Consider the following 20,719-nt stretch of genomic DNA (forward strand, 5'->3'; position numbering starts at 1 on the left):
CTAGAATATTGTCCTAATGCATTTCTTAGCGTTTAAGAAATTGTCTAATGGCTGGAGAGATGGCTTAGCAGTTAAGGTGCTTGCCTACAAGGCAGAAGGACCCAGATTTGATTCCCTAGGACCCACATAAGCCAGATGCACAGGGGACAAATGCATCTGGAGTTCTTTTGCAATGGCTGGAAGCCTTGCCGCACCCTCCCTCCCTCCCTCTCTCTCTCTCTCTCTCTCTCTCTCTCTCTCTCTCTCAATAAATCAATAAAATATTTTTTTCTTTTCAAATTTTTTTATTAACTTCCATGATTATAAAAAATATTCCATGGTAATGCCCTCCCTTCCCCCAATAAAATATTTTTTTAAAATAACAGAAGATAAAAACTATCTAAACCAGATATGGTGGTGCATGCCTTTAATCCTAGCACTCGGGAGGCAGAGGTAGGAGGATTGCCATGAGTTCAAGGCCACCCTGAGACTACCTGGTGAATTCCAGATCAGCCTGGGCTAGAGTGAAACCCTGCCTCAAAGAAAAATAAAAATACTATCTAGCTGGGTGAGGTGGCACATGCCTTTGATCCCAGCACTCAGGAGACAGTGGTAGGAGAATTTCTGTGAGTTTGAGACCAACCTGAGACTACATAGTGAATTCCAGGTCGGCTTTGGCTAAAATGAAACCCTACCTCAAAAAAAAAAAAAAAAAAAACTTTTTCATATGCTATTCATAGTTTCTAAATTTTTAAATATTTATTTATTTGAGATCTACAGAGAGAATGGGCATGCCAGGACCTCTAGCCACTGCAAATGAACTCAACACATACACCACCTTGTTTGTCTGGCTTTACGTGGGTACTGGGGAATTGAAGCTGGGTCCGTTAGCTTTGCAGGCAAGTGCCTTAACCACTAAGTCATCTCTCCAGCCCAATAGTTTTGAATTTTTAACCTAGTTCTAAGTATAAAGCTAACTTAAAATGTGTGTGTGTGTGTGTGTGTGTGTGTACATACGCACATACATACATACATATATATATATATATATATATATATATATATATATATATATATATATATGAGACAGGGAGGGAGAGAGAATGGGTGTGCCAGGGCCTCTAGCCACTGCAAAAAAATGCCAGATGAATGTGCCACTTTATGCATCTGGCTTTACATGAGTACTGGGGAATCAAACCTGGGTCATAAGGCTTTACAGGCAAGGCCTTAACTGCTAAGCCCTCTCTCCAGCCCAGAGCTAACCTTTGAAAATAGTTGAAGTAATAAATTAAAAGACTTTCCGCTGTGACTCAAGGAGCATTGTGGAAGAGGGAGCAGGAAGATTGTAAGATCCACAGAGTGGGTGGGAATACCCTGAGGCATGGTCATTACCATCGTACCCCATCCCCCACCTCACTACCACAGGGACTGACTGAGGCCTTCATGACCCCACAATGAATACCATAATGCTACTGAGGAGGGCCTCCATGGTAAAGAGAACAAAGGAATAAAAGTATATACCTTTTATATATAAAATAAAATTTTAAAAAATAAAGACTTTCTGATTACAGAAACATAGTGACAGTGTTGCTAAGCAGGTTGCAGTGAGTGAATAACAGTCTTCATTCAAACTCAAAATCTGTTTTTGTGTGGATGGATTGTGGCATTGTTTTTTATATAAATGTTTTCATTTGTTACGTCCTACTCTTTGAGAAATCAATCTCTCTCTCTCTCTCTATCCTTTTAAAAAATTTTTAATTTAAAAGGAAGACTAAGTGGCACTTAGGTAGTAGTACTCTTAGAAATCTTAGCTGGGCGTGATAGAGCACGCCTTTAATCCCAGCACTTGGGAGGTAGAGGTAGGAGGATCACAGTGAGTTCTTGGCCATCACAAAACTACATAGTGAATTCCAGGTCAGCCTGGGGTAGAGCAAGACCTCAAAAATCCACAAAAAAAAAAAAAAAAAAAAAGAAAGAAATCTTGAGGTTTTTGTTTTTTCATTTAGAAGGAATGCTAAATGGTTTGCTTAGATATTTGTTTTTAATCTTTTTCTATTTATTTGCAAACAAAGAAAGAGCATGAATAGACAACCAGGACCTCCAGCCACTGCAAACGAACTCTAGATGCAGATGCCACATTGTGCATCTAGCTTTACATGGGTACTGGGGAATCAGACCCACATTGTAGACTTTGTAGGCAAGTGCCTCAGTCACTGAGCCATCTCTCCAGCCCTGCTTAGATCTTTAGTGTAAGATTCTTTCCATTAGGAATTAAGCCTTTCTTATTGTTTTCTTCAGAAAAATCTTTTTGCTCTGCAAACCTGAGATTGCTTAGTGAATTGCAGGTCAGCCTGAGCTAGAGTGAGGCCCTTCCTCAAAAAAAAAAGCCAAAAAAGGAGGCAGAGGTAGGAGAATCGCCATGAGCTCAAAGCTACCCTGAGACTACAAAGTGAATTTCAGGTCAGCCTGAGCTAGAGTGAGACCCTACCTCAAAAACAAAAACAAAAAAGGCTACAAAAAATTTTGTTTTTACTGTACAGCACCAAGAAGTCTTACATATGTATATATTTAATGTGACCACCATCCAAATCTCTGTCTTCTCTGGCCATTCTTTCCCTGTTCACAAAAGGCAGCCAATAATCTCACTTTGTTTTTTTTTTTTTCCTTTCTTTTTATTATTCATTTCTAATTACAGTGGGGGCAGGGATACAGAGACAATGGTCATGCTACAACCTCCTGCTGCTGCAAATGAACTCCAGGTACATGTGCCAGTTTGTGCATCTGGACTTACATGCATACTGGGGAATTGAACCTGGGTCATTAGGCTTTGCAAGCAAGTGCCTTAACCACTGAACCATGTCGCCAGCCTCTAATCTTACTTCTTTTACTATAGACTTAGTATTTTTTCTTCTTTGAATTTAAGAACAGTGTAACCCACACAAGTCCTCTTGTGTGTTGTTCAACTTTATACCAGTTTTCATCCATGTTGTGTATTGGTCTGTAGGAGCAGGTGCATTGTAAGCTTTTGAGGCATGTTTGTTAGAGGTATAGTGGAGGTAGCATTAGCCACTATGAAGTCATAATGTAATGGCTACTTCAGGTTCACATGATAGTGTACCCTATCCTCTGGCTGTCACATTTTTGCTGATCACTCAGCCATTACTTATTCTCAGAGTTTTGAGTCTTCCCAGTAGTAACCACCATCTACAAGAAGACACTTATCTGAGTAGAGATGTGATCAGTGCTAATCTGTGGGGATATGTATAATATAAATAGAGGGCAGTTTAATGGCACAGCATATTCATTTAGTCAGCAGTAGTGGTTTCCCCTGTATGGTCTATGATTTTCATAACCATAGACTTCTTGGGTGGGTTTTCAGTACCAGGTATGTGTTTCCCATGAGGCAGGTCTCAGATCCAAATAGAAAACTGTTGGTTACCCCAATACCAGCCTTACCTACCTCCCCTAGTGTTCTGTCCCTCTGCTTATATATCTCCTATCTCTTTCCCTCATGCCTTGCCTTCACACTTCTGCCATGGCTCTTTATGGCTTTTTGGCCTCTACTGATTACTTCACCTTGCACAAAGATCTAAAAATTTCATGAGAGAGAACTTACAGTATTTCTTTTTCTGGGTCTTTGTTACCTCACTTAGTAGAGCAGTTTCTAGATCAATCCACTTTCCTCTGAATTTCATTTCTCTTTATAGCTGAATAAAACTACATTGTGTATATGTGCCTCATCTTTTTTCATTCATCAGCTGATTGTCATTTAGGCTGATTCCATATCCTAGCTGTTTTGAAGATAGCAACAGAAAACATGGATGAGCAAGTATCCCTGTAGTAAAGTATAGAGTCCTTGGGTATTTGCACAGGAGTCATATATGGTAAATCTATTTGAGGATCTTCCATACTCGTTGGTTGGTTTGTTTGTTTTGTTTTGTTTATTTCCAAGGTAGGGTCTCACTGTAGCTGTGGCTGACCTGGAATTCATTCTATATTTTTAGGGTGACCTTGAACTCACAGAGATCCTCCTAGCTCTGCCTCCAGAGCGCTGGGATTAAAGGTGTGCACCACCAGGGCCAGCCTCTCCATACTGATTCCTATAGTGGCTGCACCAATTTACACTCCCATCAACATTGAATAAGGCTTCCTTTTCCCCTACGCCCTTACAAACATTTATTGTCATTTGATTTATTTATTTTTTTCTTTTAGTTTTAATTTATTTTAATTTTTTCCAAGGTAGGCTCTCACTCTAGCCCAGGCTTACCTGGAATTCACTGTGTAGTAGTCTCATGCTTGTCTTGAACTCACAGCAGTCCTCCTACCTCTGTTTGCTGAGTTCTGGGATTAAAGGTGTTCATAAGCACACCTGGCCTCATTTGATTTTATTTATTTATTTTTTTTAATGAGCATGCTCATGAAAGAGAATTGGCATACAGGTGCGTGTGTCACCTTGTGCATCTGGCTTACATGGGATCTGGGGAGTTGAACATGGGTCCTTAGGCTTCACAGGCAAGCACCTTAACCACTAAGCCATCTCTCAGCTCTCATTTGATTTTCTTTTTAGACTTTTTTTTAAAACATTTTTATTTGTTTACTTGAGAGAGAGGCAGACAGAAAGATAATGGGCAAGCTAGGGCCTCCAGCCACTACAAAGGCACTCCAGATGCGTGCACCACCATGTGCATCTGGCATGGGTCCCGGGGAATCGAACCTCAGTCCTTTGGCTTTGCAGGCAAGCACCTTAACCGCTAAACTATTTCTCTAGCCCCTCATTTGATTTTTTTTTCTTTTTTTTTTTAATTTTTATTAACATTTTCCATGATTATAAAATATATCCCATGGTAATTCCCTCCCTCCCCACTCCCACACTTTCCCGTTTGAAATTCCATTCTCCATCATATTACCTCCCCATTACAATCATTGTAATTACATATATACAATATCAACCTATTAAGTATCCTCCTCCCTTCCTTTCTCCACCCTTTATGTCTCCTTTTCAACTTACTGGCCTCTGCTACTAAGTATTTTCATTCTCACTCAGAAGCCCAGTCATCTGTAGCTAGGATCCACATATGAGAGAGAACATGTGGTGCTTGGCTTTCTGGGCCTGGGTTACCTGACTTAGTATAATACTTTCCAGGTCCATCCATTTTTCTGCAAATTTCATAACTTCATTTTTCTTTACCGCTGAGTAGAACTCCATTGTATAAATGTACCACATCTTCATTATCCACTCATCTGTTGAGGGACATCTAGGCTGGTTCCATTTCCCAGCTATTATAAATTGAGCAGCAATAAACATGGTTGAGCATGTACTTCTAAGGAAATGAGATGAGTCCTTTGGATATATGCCTAGGAGCGCTATAGCTGGGTCATATGGTAGATCAATCTCTAGCTGCTTTAGGAACCTCCACACTGTTTTCCACAATGGCTGGACCAGATTGCATTCCCACCAGCAGTGCAGAAGGGTTCCTTTTTTTCCACATCCCCGCAACATTTATGATCATTTGTTTTCATGATGGTGGCCAATCTGACAGGAGTGAGATGGAATATCAATGTAGTTTTAATCTGCATTTCCCTGATGACTAGTGACGTAGAACATTTTTTTAGATGCTTATATGCCATTCGTATTTCTTCCTTTGAGAACTCTATTTAGCTCCATAGCCCATTTTTTGATTGGCTTGTTTGATTCCTTATTATTTAGCTTTTTGAGTTCTTTGTATATCCTAGATATTAATCCTCTATCAGATATATAGCTGGCGAAGATTTTTTCCCATTCTGTAGGTTGCCTCTTTGCTTTTTTCACTGTGTCCTTTGCGGTGCAAAATCTTTGTAATTTCATTAGGTCCCAGTGGTTAATCTGTGGTTTTATTGCCTGAGCAATTGGGGTTGTATTCAGGAAGTCTTTGCCAAGACCAATATGTTGAAGGGTTTCCCCTACTTTTTCCTCTAGCAGTTTCAAAGTTTCCGGTCTGATGTTAAGGTCTTTAATCCATTTGGACTTAATTCTTGTGCATGGCGAGAGAGAAGAATCTATTTTCATCCTTCTGCAGATATTTATCCAGTTTTCAAAACACCATTTGCTGAAGAGGCTGTCTCTTCTCCAATGAGTATTTTTGGCATTTTTATCGAATATCAGGTGGCTATAGCTACTTGGGCTTACATCTGGGTCCTCTATTCTGTTCCACTGATCTACATGTCTGTTTTTGTGCCAGTACCATGCTGTTTTTGTTACTATGGCTCTGTAGTATAGGTTAAAATCAGGTATGGTGATACCACCAGCCTCTTTTTTGTTGCTCAATATTATTTTAGATATTCGAGGTTTTTTGTGATTCCAAATGAATTTTTGGATTGTTTTTTCTATTTCCATGAAGAAAGCCTTTGGAATTTTGATAGGGATTGCATTAAATGTGTAGATTGCTTTAGGTAAGATTGCCATTTTCACGATATTGATTCTTCCAATCCAGGAACAAGGGATGTTTCTCCACTTTCTAGTGTCTTCTGCAATTTCTCGCTTGAGTGTTTTAAAGTTCTCATTGTATAGATTCTTTACTTCCTTGGTTAGGTTTATTCCAAGGTATTTTATTTTTTTTGATGCAATTGTGAATGGGAGTGATTCTCTGATTTCATCCTCTGTGTGTTTGTTGTTAGCATATATGAAGGCTATTGATTTCTGTGTATTTATCTTGTATCCTGCTACATTGCTGTAGGTTTTGATCAGCTCTAACAGCTTGCTAGTAGAGTCTTTAGGGTCCTTTATGTATAGAATCATGTCATCTGCAAATAATGATAACTTGATTTCTTCCTTTCCAATTTGTATCCCTTTTATGTGTGTCTCTTGCCTTATTGCTATGGCTAAGACTTCCAAAACTATATTAAATAGAAGTGGGGACAGTGGACACCCTTGTCTTGTTCCTGATTTTAGTGGAAAAGCTTCCAGTTTTTCCCCATTTAGTAATATGTTGGCTGTAGGCTTGTCATAAATAGGCTTTATTATATTGAGATATGTTCCTTCTATTCCCAGTCTCTGTAGGACTTTTATCATGAAGGGATGTTGGATTTTGTCAAATGCTTTCTCTGCATCTAATGAGATGATCATGTGATTTTTGTCCTTCAACCCGTTTATGTAATGTATTACATTTATAGATTTGCGTATGTTGAACCATCCCTGCATCTCTGGGATAAAGCCTACTTGGTCAGGGTGAATGATCTTTTTGATATACTCTTGTATTCTGTTTGCCAATATTTTGTTGAGAATTTTTGCATCTATGTTCATGAGGGAGATTGGTCTGTAATTTTCTTTTTTTGTTCTATCTTTGCCTGGTTTTGGTATCAGGGTGATGCTGGCCTCATAGAAAGAGTTTGGTAGAATTCCTTCTTTTTCTATTTCCTGGAAAAGCTTAAGAAGCAATGGTGTTAGCTCTTCCTTAAAAGTCTGGTAAAATTCAGCAGTGAATCCATCTGGGCCTGGGCTTTTTTTAGTTGGGAGATTATTGATAACTGTTCGGATCTCCATGTTTGTTATAGGTCTATTTAAGTGATTAATCTCATTTTGATTTAATTTAGGTAGGTCATATAGATCAAGGAAATCATCCATTTCTTTCAGATTTTCATACTTTGTGGAGTATATGCTTTTATAGTATGTCCCTATAATTTTTTGAATTTCTCTGGAATCTGTGGTGATATTACCTTGTTCATCTCTGATTTTATTAATTTGTGTTTCTTCTCTCTTTCTTTTGGTCAGATTTGCTAAGGGTTTATCAATCTTGTTTATCCTTTCAAAGAACCAACTCTTTGTTTCATTAATTCTTTGGATTGTTCTTTTTGTTTCTATTTCATTAATTTCTGCCCTAATCTTTATTATTTCTTCCCGTCTACTAATTTTTGGTTTGCCTTGTTCTTTTTTTTCCAAGGCTTTAAGGCGAAGCATTAGGTCGTTTACTTGCGACCTTTCTAATTTCTTAATATAGGCACTTAAGGCTATAAATTTACCTCTTAGAACTGCCTTCATTGTGTCCCAGAGATTTTGGTATGTTGTGTTCTCATTATCATTTGACTCTATAAATTTTTTGATTTCCTTTTTGATTTCTTCATTGACCCACTCATCATTTAGTAGTGTATTGTTTAGTTTCCATGATTTTGTGTATGCTCTATAGCCTTTCTTGCTACTGATTTGTAGTTTAATTCCATTGTGGTCAGATAGAATGCAAGGAATTATTTCAATTTTCCTGAATTTGTTAAGATTTGCTTTGTGTCCTAATATATGGTCTATTTTAGAGAATGTTCCATGTGCTGCTGAAAAGAATGTATATTCTGCAGCCTTTGGATGAAATGTCGTGTATATATCTGTTAGGTCCGTTCCTTCTATGACCTCATTTAGTCCAGATGCCTCTCTGTTTATTCTTTCCCTGGATGACCTGTCAATTGATGAGAGTGGGGTGTTAAAGTCACCCACCACCACTGTGTTTGGTGTTATCTGTGACCTTAGTTCTAATATTGTTTGTTTGACGAATTTGGGAGCCCCCATGTTAGGTGCATATATGTTTAGGATTGTAATGTCCTCCTGTTGGAGTGTGCCCTTAATCAATATAAAGTGACCTTCCTTATCTTTTTTGACTAACGTCAGACTAAAGTCTACCCTGTCTGACATTAGGATAGCAACCCCTGCTTGTTTCTAGGCCCATTTGCTTGAAACACCGTCTTCCAACCTTTCACCCTAAGATAATGTCTATCCTTTGTAGAAAGGTGAGTTTCTTGGAGACAACAAATTGTAGGATCCTGCTTTTTAACCCAGTCTGCCAATCTATGTCTTTTCGTTGGGGCATTGAGACCGTTGATATTAAGAGATATTATTGAAAGGTGTGTATTTATGTTTGCCATTGTTGTGTGTCTGTGTGTGTGTGTGTGTTACTGGTTCTACCTGTGCTCTCTTCTGTTAACTGGTATTTGAGTATAGCTGGTTTTTTCTAGGTTCCTTATATGTGTGCTTTTCCTTTTGTTCAGCATGGAGGATTCTATCAAGTATTTTCTGTAGAGCTGATTTTGTCTTCAAATACTCCTTTAACCTGCTTTTGTCATGGAATGTCTTTATTTCTCCATCTATTTGAATGGATAACTTTGCAGGATAAAGTAACCTTGGTTGACAGTTGTTATCGTTCAGAACTTGGAATATATCACTCCAAGCCCTTCTGGCTTTAAAAGTTTGTGTTGAATAATCTGCTGTAATCCTGATGGGCTTGCTTTTGTAGGTAACTTGATTTTTCTCTCTAACTGCTTTCAATATTTTTTCTTTGGTTTGTGTGTTTGGAAGTTTGATTATAATATGGCGAGGAGAGGTTCTTTCTGGGTTTTGTCTGGCTGGGGTTCTAAAGGCTTCCTGTATCTGCATTGGCACCTCTTTCCCAATTTGGGGGAAATTTTCCTCTATGATTTTGTTGAAGATGCCTACTATGCCTCTGGAGTGGAGTTCTTCTCCTTCTACTATGCCCTGAATTCTTATATTGGATCTTTTCATAGTGTCCCGAATATCTTGAAATTCCCACTCATACTTTTCTATAAGTTTGTCTTTCTCTTTGTTGGACTGCATTAGGTCTGCCACCTGGTCTTCTAGCTTAGATATTCTGTCCTCTCCCTCATCCATCCTACTGGTGAGATTTTCTACAGAGTTTTTTTATTTCATTAACTGTGTTCTTCATTGCTAGTAATTCTGACTGGTTTTTATTTATTATTTCTATTTCCCTATTTATGTCTTGTATTGCCTTCTTTATTTCATTAAATTGGTGTCCTGCCTCTTCTTTGATTCCTTTGATTTCCTCTTTGATTTCTTCTTTGATTATTTTCATGTGTTCTTTGACCTCTTTGAACATATTTATATTTATTCTTTTGAACTCTTAGGTATTTCCTCTAACTCTCACTGGAGGACATTTCTGATGCATTAATACTTTTAGGTGGATTTATATCGTCTTGCTTTTTAGTGTTTGTGTTATAATGTATATATTTTTGCATCTTGGATTAAGTTAATGCTTGGATTTTCTAGCTAGCTGTGTATTCTTAGCTGTATCAATAGATTTGATGTAATATATTTTCAGGGTAGGACCTTAAGGTATTAGGTGTGGCTCTTAAGACTCTCAGAGTATCTACAAAGATGTTCTTAGGGGTTGAGTTTCCCTGCTATAGGAGTCTTCAAGCAGGCTGAGTGGAATAAAATACAGGTAGATTCTAAAATTTAACTAAACACTGTACACATTCAATCAAAAACAGCCCCGAGTATGTATGCAAGAGTAGTTATTATAATGGCCAGATCCTCTATCAACAAAGAGGTTTAGATTTCTGGTCTGTTGAGGTATCCAAGTCAGCTTGTGACCAAGTGAGACCCTTCCGTGGTGCAATCCCAGTTACCTTGGGTGATTTTGGTCTCAGTCAAGTTGCTGCCTGGGTCGTCGGGCTGCTGTTCTGATTTCTGGAGCTGGGCACTTGCTTTTCCTACGGGGCAAACCGAGCCGCTGCTGCTGCCTCTGCTGATGTCGTAGCTGCCACCACTGGAGCCACCACCGCTGCTGAAGCTGCTGCTGCCTGTTCCCTGCCGCTGCCGCTCCTGGGTCCGCTGCTGCTGGGGCCGCTGGTACCGGTGCTGGAGCCGCTGAAGTTGCTGCCGAACTCTGCTCCTGCTTGGGTCCCGCTGTCAGCCCAAGTTGGCGTGGCTGGTCCCGGGCGGCTGCTGTGTTCGCTGGAGCTGGGTTCAGGCGTTGGGGGAGGGGAGGGAGCCGCGGTTGCTCTGGTTGTCTCGCTGGTCCACGTGTGCTTCTACCTCGCGGTCTTCTCCTCCGCTGCTCGCTGCCGCTCTCCCCTCACGTTTCCCGAGTTGCGGAGAGCACGGTGCGAGGGGAAAATCCCACACCTGGCTTCTCCTGCGGCTCGAGCCGAGAGTCTGGCGGCTTTCTGCTGCGCCGCGGTTGCGGCGATTGGCCGAGCTGCCGGAGCCGCCCTTCCGGCCTGTGCAGGCTCTGGATGCTCTATAACTCTTCCACTTCTCCGCTGCCGCCTCAATTTCCTATACACCTCACTTTTTAGTAAAAGTGTGTATTTTGCTGAGTTGTTTTTTGGTCTTTTTCCCCCCTAGGCTGCTTTGGCGTGGTACGTACGCCGCCATCTTAACCGGAAGTCCTCTAGGCTGGAATTCTAGATCTGCCCCCAAACATACCTTAGAATCCGCCCATAGTAACACCTGTTTCAGGCAAGTTACAAGCTAGAATAAAACTCCTGAATATATTGGAGGACATCCATTCAAACTACCACAGCTATTTTGTGCATCTGGCTTTTATGCGGTACTGAACAGTGGAACCTGGGCCTGGCCTACCTGCTTTGAGCCAGCTCCCCCATTTTATAAGTTTGTTGCTTTGCTCCCCTTCTCACTTCTACCTGTGGCCTACTGTACTCTTACTCTGCTGATCAGTGCCTTTTGCAATAGCTGAATACAGTAGTTTATGGCAATTCCCTGGACTGATAGCGAATGTTACAAGGTGACTACTGTTGAGGCTGGTTAAATGTCTAGCGATGTGTGAGAGGTTTGTAAAGAAGACGGTGTGCTGCTGCAGTCATTGAAAGTCTATGACTAGACATGTTCATTTCAAGGCACCATTTCCACATACTACAGCAGTGGTTTGTTAGGGAATGTTGGCAAAATTTAAAAGAAAATTAGGGGCTGGAGAGATGGCTTAGCGGTTAAGCGCTTGCCTGTGAAGCCTAAGGACCCCGGTTCGAGGCCCGGTTCCCCAGGTCCCACGTTAGCCAGATGCACAAGGGGGCGCACGCGTCTGGAGTTCGTTTGCAGTGGCTGGAAGCCCTGGCGCGCCCATTCTCTCTCTCTCCCTCTATCTGTCTTTCTCTCTGTCTGTCACTCTCAAATAAATAAATAAAAATTGAACAAAAAATATTTTAAAAAAAAAAAGAAAATTAGTATTTTTTAATTTAATGTTTTATTGACAGCTTCCATAATTGTAAACAATATTCCATGGTAATTTCCTCCCTCCTCCCCCTGCTAAATTCACTGGTGAATTTTACCAGGCCTTCATGGAAGAACTAACACCAATGCTTCTTAAGCTTTTCCATAAAATAGAAAAGGAAGGAGTCCTACCAGACTCCTTCTACAAAGCCAGCATTAATTACCCTGATACCAAAACCAGGCAAAGATAGAACAATAAATAAATAAATAAAAATTACAGACCAATCTCCCTCATGAACATAGATGCAAAAATTCTCAACAAAATGTTGGCAAACAGAATACAAGAATATCTCAAAAAGATGATTCACCCAGACCAAGTAGGCTTTATCCCAGAAATGCAGGGATGGTTCAACATACGCAAGTTGATAAATGTAATACATTATATAAGTTGATTGAAGGTCAAAAATCATATGATCATCTCGTTAGATGCAGAAAAAGCAGTTGACAAAATCTAACATCCCTTCATGATAAAAAGTCCTACAGAGACAGAATAGAAGGAACATATCTCAACATAATAAAGACTATTTATGACAAACCTATAGCCAACATACTAAATGGAGAAAAACTTGAAACTTTTCCACTAAAATCAGAAACAAGACAAGGGTGTCCACTGTCCCCACTTTCATTCAATATAGTACTGGAAGTCTTAGCCATAGCAATAAGGCCAGAGATGCACATAAAAGGGATACAAATTGGAAAGGAAGAGATCAAGTTAACATTATTTGCAGATGACATGATTCTATATTATAGGACCCTAAAGACTACCAGCAGACTGTTAGAGCTGATAAATACCTATAGCCATGTAGCAGGATGCAAAATAAACATACAGAAATCAATAGCTTCCCTATATGCTAACAACAAACACAGAAGATGAAAATTAGTAATTTTTTAAAGGGTAAAATTTTGTGATACAATCCTTTTATCAAAGATTTTAATTTTTATGTTTTGAAAAGTGACTACAAATTGAAGTTAAATATATTTTTTCCTTGTACTTATACATGGACTTAGGATACCTGTTTTTAAAATTAGTTTCAAAGGCTGGACATGGTGGCACATGCCTTTAATCCTAGTACTTAGGAGGCAGAAGTAGGAGGATCACTATAAATTTGAGGCCACCCTGAGACTACATAGTGAATTCCAAATCAGACTGGTCTAGACCAAAACCATACCTTGAAGAAAAAGCAAATAAAAGTAGTTTCAAAAGCATTTGAATTTATGATTTGTAGGAAAAATAGTATATATATTGAGCCAGTTGTCATAAGTCAAAGGCAGGTATTGCCTGACTGAAAGACCTCATTATCCAAAATAGCTATCCTGATTTCTCTTGGAATAATTTCCAAACAAATGAAAATATTTTGAAAGCAGCATGAAAGGGATTAGTAATCTTAATGCATCTATGAAATATGTTCTTTCTTTTCTTTTGAGCCTCTTTTCACCTGATACAATAAAGTTTATACCATTGCAGGAAATCCACTAATCAATGCATATCTGAGAGTCAGCCTGAAATGCTTAGCAGTCAGTCATACATTTTGGTTTGGCATTCTTTTAGTGGCCTTATATTCAGTTCTCATATTAAGGAGGTATTGTCAATACTTGGTAAGGAATACATGAATAAAATATGTCTGTTCAAGTCAGACCTACAGATATAGGGAAGTAGAAAGAAGGAAGTGACTTGTATTGATGCCAAATAAGCACTGAGCACTTGGAAAGAAAATACAGACAGAAACAAAACTGTTACTCTTCCTACTGAAAGCTAAAGCACATAGAAAATAAGGTTCATGCCAGGATGATGTTTTTATTTAATTCCTGATATGTAATTCTAAGCATATATTTGGTGACTTTTTTCTAATTGAAGTTTGTTTTCTCACTTGTCATCACTTTGGAATGCTGACATAATGACAAAATTCTTTCTGTACAGGTGTGAAATCACTAGAAGAACAACTGCCGTGTCTACCACCGCAGGAGACCTTTCCTAACGACCCTCGAGTAATAAGCAGAGAACGAAGTTCTGATTACCAGTTTCCATCCTCTCCATTTACAGACACGGTAAAGAGCACCACTGAGGATGAAGTGTTGGCAGGTCAGGTGTTAACAGTGGAGGAACAGTGTGTGCCAGCAGAAGAACTTCCTCCAGCAAGTGAGGCCACAGAGAATACAGTGTTAGGAGAGTTCCACCTCTTTTCTAGGAAAATAGAAGAAATTTTGAAGCAAAAGAATGTTTCCTATGTTAGTAGAATTTCCACACCTATCTTTTCCACACAAGAGAAAATGAAGCGTCTTTCGGAGTTCATATATTCCAAGACTTCCAAAGCTGGTATACAGGAGTTTGTAGATGGCTTACATGAGAAACTGAATACCATTGTTATTAAAGCATCAGCCACAGGTGAGAACTTGCCACCAGTCAGTCCTAATGGTTCTGATACTAAGGTAGCATTAAATCCTCTGAGAAGGCGGATCGTATCAGTTTCCTCTACTGACTTTAACAATAAAGACCTCTTTGAGCCACCTTGTACTGAAGCTTTCAAAGATTCCCATGAGCAGCAGGCTTCTTCACCTTCAACGGAAGTAGAGATGAACCAAACACATCACTGCCCCAAGTTAATGGTGACTTCTGACCACACTCTACCTGCTGATACTGTGCCAGAGCCAGTAGAAAAAGAAACACACTCACCCAGTGATGTAAACATCTCAACCCAACCAGCTCTTTCCAACTTTATAAGCCAGTTAGAACCTGAAGTATTTAATAGTTTGGTTAAAATTATGAAAGATGTTCAGAAAAACACTGTGAAGTTTTATATCCACGAAGAGGAGGAGAGTGTGCTCTCTAAAGAGATCAAGGTAATTAAGTGAGGACGTGGTGGGGATGTCACCAAACTTTCTTGTTGCTCTGAACTTTATGTGGGAGCTTTTAGAAACTTGACTCATTATTTCCTAATTTAGCAGTTCAGAATACAACAAAGGATGAATAAATTGAACTAAACAGACCTATTGCCTAAATACCTTAGAATTCAGCATCTTGCTTGTTGGATTTTAAAATATACTACAAGGGATGGCAATGAGTTCAGTAGCACCCCCACCACCTCCAAAAGAAAGTCTCTGTATCTGCTATAAATGTGTTTAGATTCTTTTTAAAATTATTTATTTATGAATGAGAGTAAGCTCACCAGGACTTCCTGCTGCTGCAAATGAACTCTAGTATCTGGCTTTACTGGGGATTTGAATCCAGGATCTCAGGCTTTGTAAGCAAGCACTTTTAGCCACCTACCCACCTTTCCAGTCCCAATGTTTATTGGTTGAAAAGTTTTAAGTGTGATTTACTTGAAGGGGAAGGAAAAATACAGAGAACTAACATAAATTCTGAGGATTTTATCAGTCCAGTATAAAAATGAAGTAGTTCCCAAGGATGGTTTAATGACATTTTTTTGTCATTTCTTGATACCCTGATTATGTCACAATTACCTCTTATTGATCAAAAAACTTGGGGGCTGGAGAGATGGCTTAACAGTTAAGGCACATGCCTGAAAAGCCTAAGGACCCAGGTTTGATTTTTCAGATCCCACATAAACCAGATGCACATGGTGGTGCATGCATCTGGAGTTCATTTGCAGTGGCTAGAGGCCCTGGCACATCCATTCTCACTCACTTTCTCTCTGTCTCTCCCTCTCCTTGTCTCAAATAAATAAATAAAAATAAAATATTGAAGAATAAAAAACTTAAGATGGGCTGTGAGTAGTAGTGTTGGGATTAAAGGCATGCAGGTCCTAATTTCTTAACAGTAGGTATGCAAGTAGTAACATATTGACAGAATTGTATTAGTGGTTTAACATTACTAACTAGGACTCAATAAGCTTTATGTTTTTAATCTCTTAAGGAAGATATGTTGAGCTTTAAAATAAACACTTATTCTCATTTACAGAATTTATTTACCTTGATTGGAGTTTTGGCCTAGACTACTCTGAACTCATAGACCAAGCTGACCTTGAACTCATGGTGATCCACCTCCTTCAGGCTCCCATCTGTTGGCATTATAGACACAAGCTACCATACCCTGCTGTACATTTTAGTTTTCTGCAGTAAAAAGACCACAGTCTTCAGCAGGCCTGTCTGATAATTTAGCTAATCCAAGATATTCCTAAAAACTTCAGATCTTAGAGCAAAAAGTGCCAGAAATGCTTACTGTAGGGGTTGGTGAGGTGGCTCAGTGAGTAAAGTGCTTGCTATTCAAGCATGAGAACCAGAGTTCAGATACCCAGCACCCCAACCTGAAATCTCAGCTCCGGGTCCAGTGAGGAACCTTATCTCAAAAAATGGAGAGCACTAGAAGATACCAGTGTTAACCTCTGGCCTCCACACATGGAAAGAAAGAAATGTTGCTTTAAGGTTATTTAAAAAAAAAAAAAAAAAAAAAAACTCTTTGAGAGTGACACTTCACTCTGCTCATCTATTATGGCTGACCAGCTATTGCTGCTGCTGAGTATATCAGTCTGGGAGGTAAAGATCCTACACTGCTTCAGAGCTCAGGTTTTCACACGCACACTGCAAAGGGAACTTAAGGTAGTACCAGTGTCACTAGCATGGGGGAGGTGTTAGATAGGAAAGCCTAGATGTGGATACTGAAGGTCTGTAAGAATGCCCTTTGGCCAGGCGTGATGGCATAAGCTTTTAATCCCAGCACTCTGCGGACAGGTAGGAGGATCACTGTGAGTTCAGCCACCCTGAGACTACATAGTGAATTCCTGGTCAGCCTACCTCAAACCTCCATCCCCCCCAAAATGCCCTTTGAACTAGAAAGATGGCTCAGCAGTTAAGGTGCTTGCCTGCAACGCCAAAGGACCCAGGTTCGATTCCCCAGTATCCATATAAAGCCATGCACAAGTGGTGCATGTGTCTGCAGTTTATTTGCAGTGGTTAGAGGCCCTGGCACGTCCATTCTCTCCATCTGCCCCACCCCCAAATAAATAAGTTAACAAAGGATGCCCTTTGAGCTGTTTTGAATTAAATGAGCTTGAGTTGTACATGTGCTCTGAGAGTATACTGGTCATTCTTCAGGAAGGGGCAAAGAGAGCGAAGGAATGGTTTCTGACTGGGCCCCTTGTTTCCCAGAACAGGTGAGTCAAAAATCTGTACTAATTTCTTAGAGTAATTTAGCTTTAATTCATTCAAAGATTGTGAAAGTGTGACTCTTGAAGCTCTGACTTTATGATTCCTTAAGAGTAGTTTAATGTGTCTGAGGAGCAGTTAAGCTTATTAGGTTATGTTGTATTTTGATAATTAATGGTTGCAGAAGTACCTTTTTAATGTTGACCTAGTTGGTTTTCTTTAACAGGCATATCTTACCAAATTAGGTAATACAGAATGTCATCCTGAGCACTTTTTGGAAAGAAGATCCCAGTTAGATAAACTACTGATTATCATCCAGAATGAAGACATTGCAGGGTTCATTCACAAGGTAGGCAGTTCCGTTCAGTCTGCTTCATATTTTGATTTTTAAAACTCCCCTTGTTTTAAAACTTACTGTGACAGTCAAGCTGTGGTCTTTTAAAATAAGCTTTAAAAAAGGATAAAGCAACTATCTATCCATAAACCAGCTTGTGAGATTTTATTTATACTGTTGCAAAATTTTAAGGTGGCATACATTGTAGATCTGCTTTAACATTCAAATTATTCAATTAATAAGCATACCAAGTCCTTGAATGCTAGAAGACTTGCTAACTCGTGCTATCTGTATTTTTATGTCCCAGACTTTTTTCCACACAAGTCCCTACTTCTCTTGGGCTTGGAGATCACTGCCTGGCCAGTCTTATGAGTCTGCCTCAAGTGTTGGCCTCCCACGAGTCCTGGTATATAGGCTCTTACCTAGGTTGGCCTTAAACTGTGCAGCCAAAATTGGCTTTGAACGTTCTTCCTTCTGCCTCCACCTCCCGGGTGGTAGGGTTACAGGTGTGCTTGTTCCTCTGTCTTTGAATTCTGAGGATTCAGGTTATACATGCGTTTGCACTAGTCTACTTTGTATTTTCAGATCAATTGTAAGCTCCTTCCCTCTCCTCACGTTGGGTCCCCAGTATATAAATGTTGGTCAGTATTGGAAAGTAATAGGAATGCTGCATTTTGTTAAGACTTCTCTTAGGCCGGGTGTGGTGGCGCACACCTTTAATCCCAGCACTGGGGAGGCAAAGGTAGGAGGATTGCCATGAGTTCAAGGCCACCCTGAGACTACAGAGTGAATTCCAGGTCAGCCTAAGCTAGAGTGAGACCCTACGTCAGGGGTAAAAGGAAGAATGCTGGGATTAAGCAGGGTGTGGTGGAGCACTCCTTTAATCCCAGCAATCTGGAGGCAGAGGTTGGAGGATCACCATGAGTTCAAGGCCACCTCGAGACTATAGGTCAGCCTGGGCTAGAGTGAGACCCTACCTTGTAAAACAAAAAGAAAAATACATACATACATACATATATATATATATATATATATATATATATATAGACTTCTTAGGATTGTATTTGTTTTTGTTGACAGGTACCTGGCTTGGTGGCATTAAAGAAACTCCCATGCGTTAGCTTTGCTGGTGTTGATAGCCTGGATGATGTGAAAAATCATACATATAATGAGTTATTTGTATCTGGTGGCTTTATTGTGTCTGATGAATCAATTCTAAATTTAGAGGTTGTCACAGTTGGTAAGATTACTGCATTCTTTTTGGCTTGTAACTTCCCTCTCTCTTTCTCTCTCTCTCTCTCTCTCTCTCTCTCTCTCTCTCTCTCTGTGTGTGTGTGTGTGTGTGTGTGTGTTTTCTCCACTAGGTTTTTAGAGAAAATTAAAACTAGAGATTCAAACTACTCAAATATATTACCTTTTTTTTTTTTTTTTTTTTTCTTTTTCTTTGAAGTAGGGTTTCACTCTAGGCTGACCTGGAATTCATTCTGTATTCTCAGGGTGGCCTCAAACTCATGGTGATCCTCCTATCTCTATCTCCTGAGTGCTGGGATTAAAGGGATGCACCACCACAACCAGCTCAAATGTATTATCTTTTTACTGTGCCATTCACGGGTACATTTTCATCTTTCCCTAGCCTTTACTACCTCAAATTTCTTTTCCATTTTGTTTTTACAAATATTTTCCTATAATCTACTATAAAGTACCTATTACTGCACTTAGTTTCCTCTTCTAATATCATAAGTTGTTTTATTATCAATTGTAGATGTTATGTTAGAGCTTTTTTTCCCCTCTGATGAGGGAAGAGAAAGGATGAAAATATTCTCAGAATGGCATCCTGAACACTTTGTGAAAAGACCAAAATTAGATAAATTGTCATTCAAAATGAAGACATCATGGGGTTCATTCACAAGTGGATGAAATCTGTAAACTGTACATATATATACTATGAGCAAGCATGCCATAATTTAGGCATGGAGTAGACTGCTAAAAATGTTGAATTAAAATGAATTTCATTGTTTCTAACAGAGAGCCTTAAAATTTTTTTGACATTCCTGGAAGAACTTAGTACTCCAGAAGGAAAATGGCAGTGGAAGATCCACTGTAAATTTCAGAAAAAACTAAAGGAACTGGGCAGGTAAGCTGTGGAAAATAATTGTAATCTAGTGTAAAGCACCTAGACCTGCACATGTATGTGGTGACATTGTTGTATGCATAGGCAAGGCTTTAATGTTCATGAAAATCTAGAAGAATCACAGTGGGTCAGAATTCTTTTATTTCCTTTCTTCATGCTAATGTCAAATTTCTTTGGACTGAACAGTATACCCCACCTTAATCAGATCTCTCAGTTAGCGAGTACTTTAGGAAATTAATCTAATAATCACACATTTGGACAGTAACTGATCTCAGCCCGGCAAGATCTGATTAGAACATATATTGAGGCAACTATATATTTGTCTTTGTGATATCAGTATAGCTAGAAGTCATTTCATTGAAGCACTACTCGCTGAAGTTCTACAAACAAGAGTCATGAGATTTAAAGTGCCATCTTTCACAAGTAGAGATCTATGAAAATGCTGGTTAGTAATTGTTTGCTCCACTAGCATCTTTTTTTCATGTTGGTTGTAGGTTGTCCTATAGCTTATTAGCAGAAGATGACCCAGAACTCCTGATTCTCAGGCTTGCACCACAACGCCTGTTGATGTGGTGCCGGGGACTGAACCCAACGCCTTGTGTGTGTTCTGTGCTAGCACTCACATCACTACATACCTCGCCCCCCCTTTTTAAAATTTAATTTCACTTTTTATTTATTAGAGAGAAAATGGGCACGCCAGGACCTCCAGCCACTGCAAATAAACTCCAGATGCATGTGCCCCCTTGTGCATCTGGCTTATGTGAGACCTGGAGAATCAAACCGGGATCCTTTGGTTTTGCAGGCAAACATCTTAAATGCTAAGCCATCTCTCCAGCCCTCTTAATTTTATTTTTTTCCAGGTGTTTTTGTTTGTTTTTATTGACAGCTTCCATAATTGTAGAGAATAACACAGAGTAATTCCCTCCCTCCACTTTCCCCTTTGAAACTCCATTCCCTATCATACTGCCTCCCTCTCTCAATCAGTCTCTATTTTATTTTGATGTCATCATCTTTTCCTCCTATCATGATGGTCTTGAGTAGGTAGTGTCAGGCACTGTGAGGTCATGGATAGCCAGGCAATTGTGTGTCTGGAGGAGCACATTGTAAGGAGTCCTACCCTTCATTTGGCTCTTACATTCTTTCTGCCACCTCTTCTGCAATGGACCCTGAG

At 39.5% G+C, this 20,719-nt stretch overlaps 1 protein-coding gene across 2 annotated transcripts in view; it reads left to right on the forward strand.

Moving 5' to 3' along the window:
- The window catches only part of Tasor (transcription activation suppressor), a 101,731-nt gene that overhangs the window by 71,633 nt on the left and 9,379 nt on the right, over window positions 1-20,719 (forward strand). For both annotated transcript variants that reach the window (XM_045135735.1, XM_045135736.1), the window contains exons 18-21: window positions 13,902-14,821; window positions 17,310-17,432; window positions 18,498-18,657; window positions 19,443-19,551. In XM_045135735.1, the coding sequence (XP_044991670.1) occupies window positions 13,902-14,821; window positions 17,310-17,432; window positions 18,498-18,657; window positions 19,443-19,551 (1,312 nt within the window). The remainder of the gene's footprint in view (window positions 1-13,901; window positions 14,822-17,309; window positions 17,433-18,497; window positions 18,658-19,442; window positions 19,552-20,719) is intronic.

Source organism: Jaculus jaculus, chromosome 16 (assembly GCF_020740685.1).
Source record: "Jaculus jaculus isolate mJacJac1 chromosome 16, mJacJac1.mat.Y.cur, whole genome shotgun sequence".
NCBI lineage: Eukaryota > Metazoa > Chordata > Mammalia > Rodentia > Dipodidae > Jaculus > Jaculus jaculus.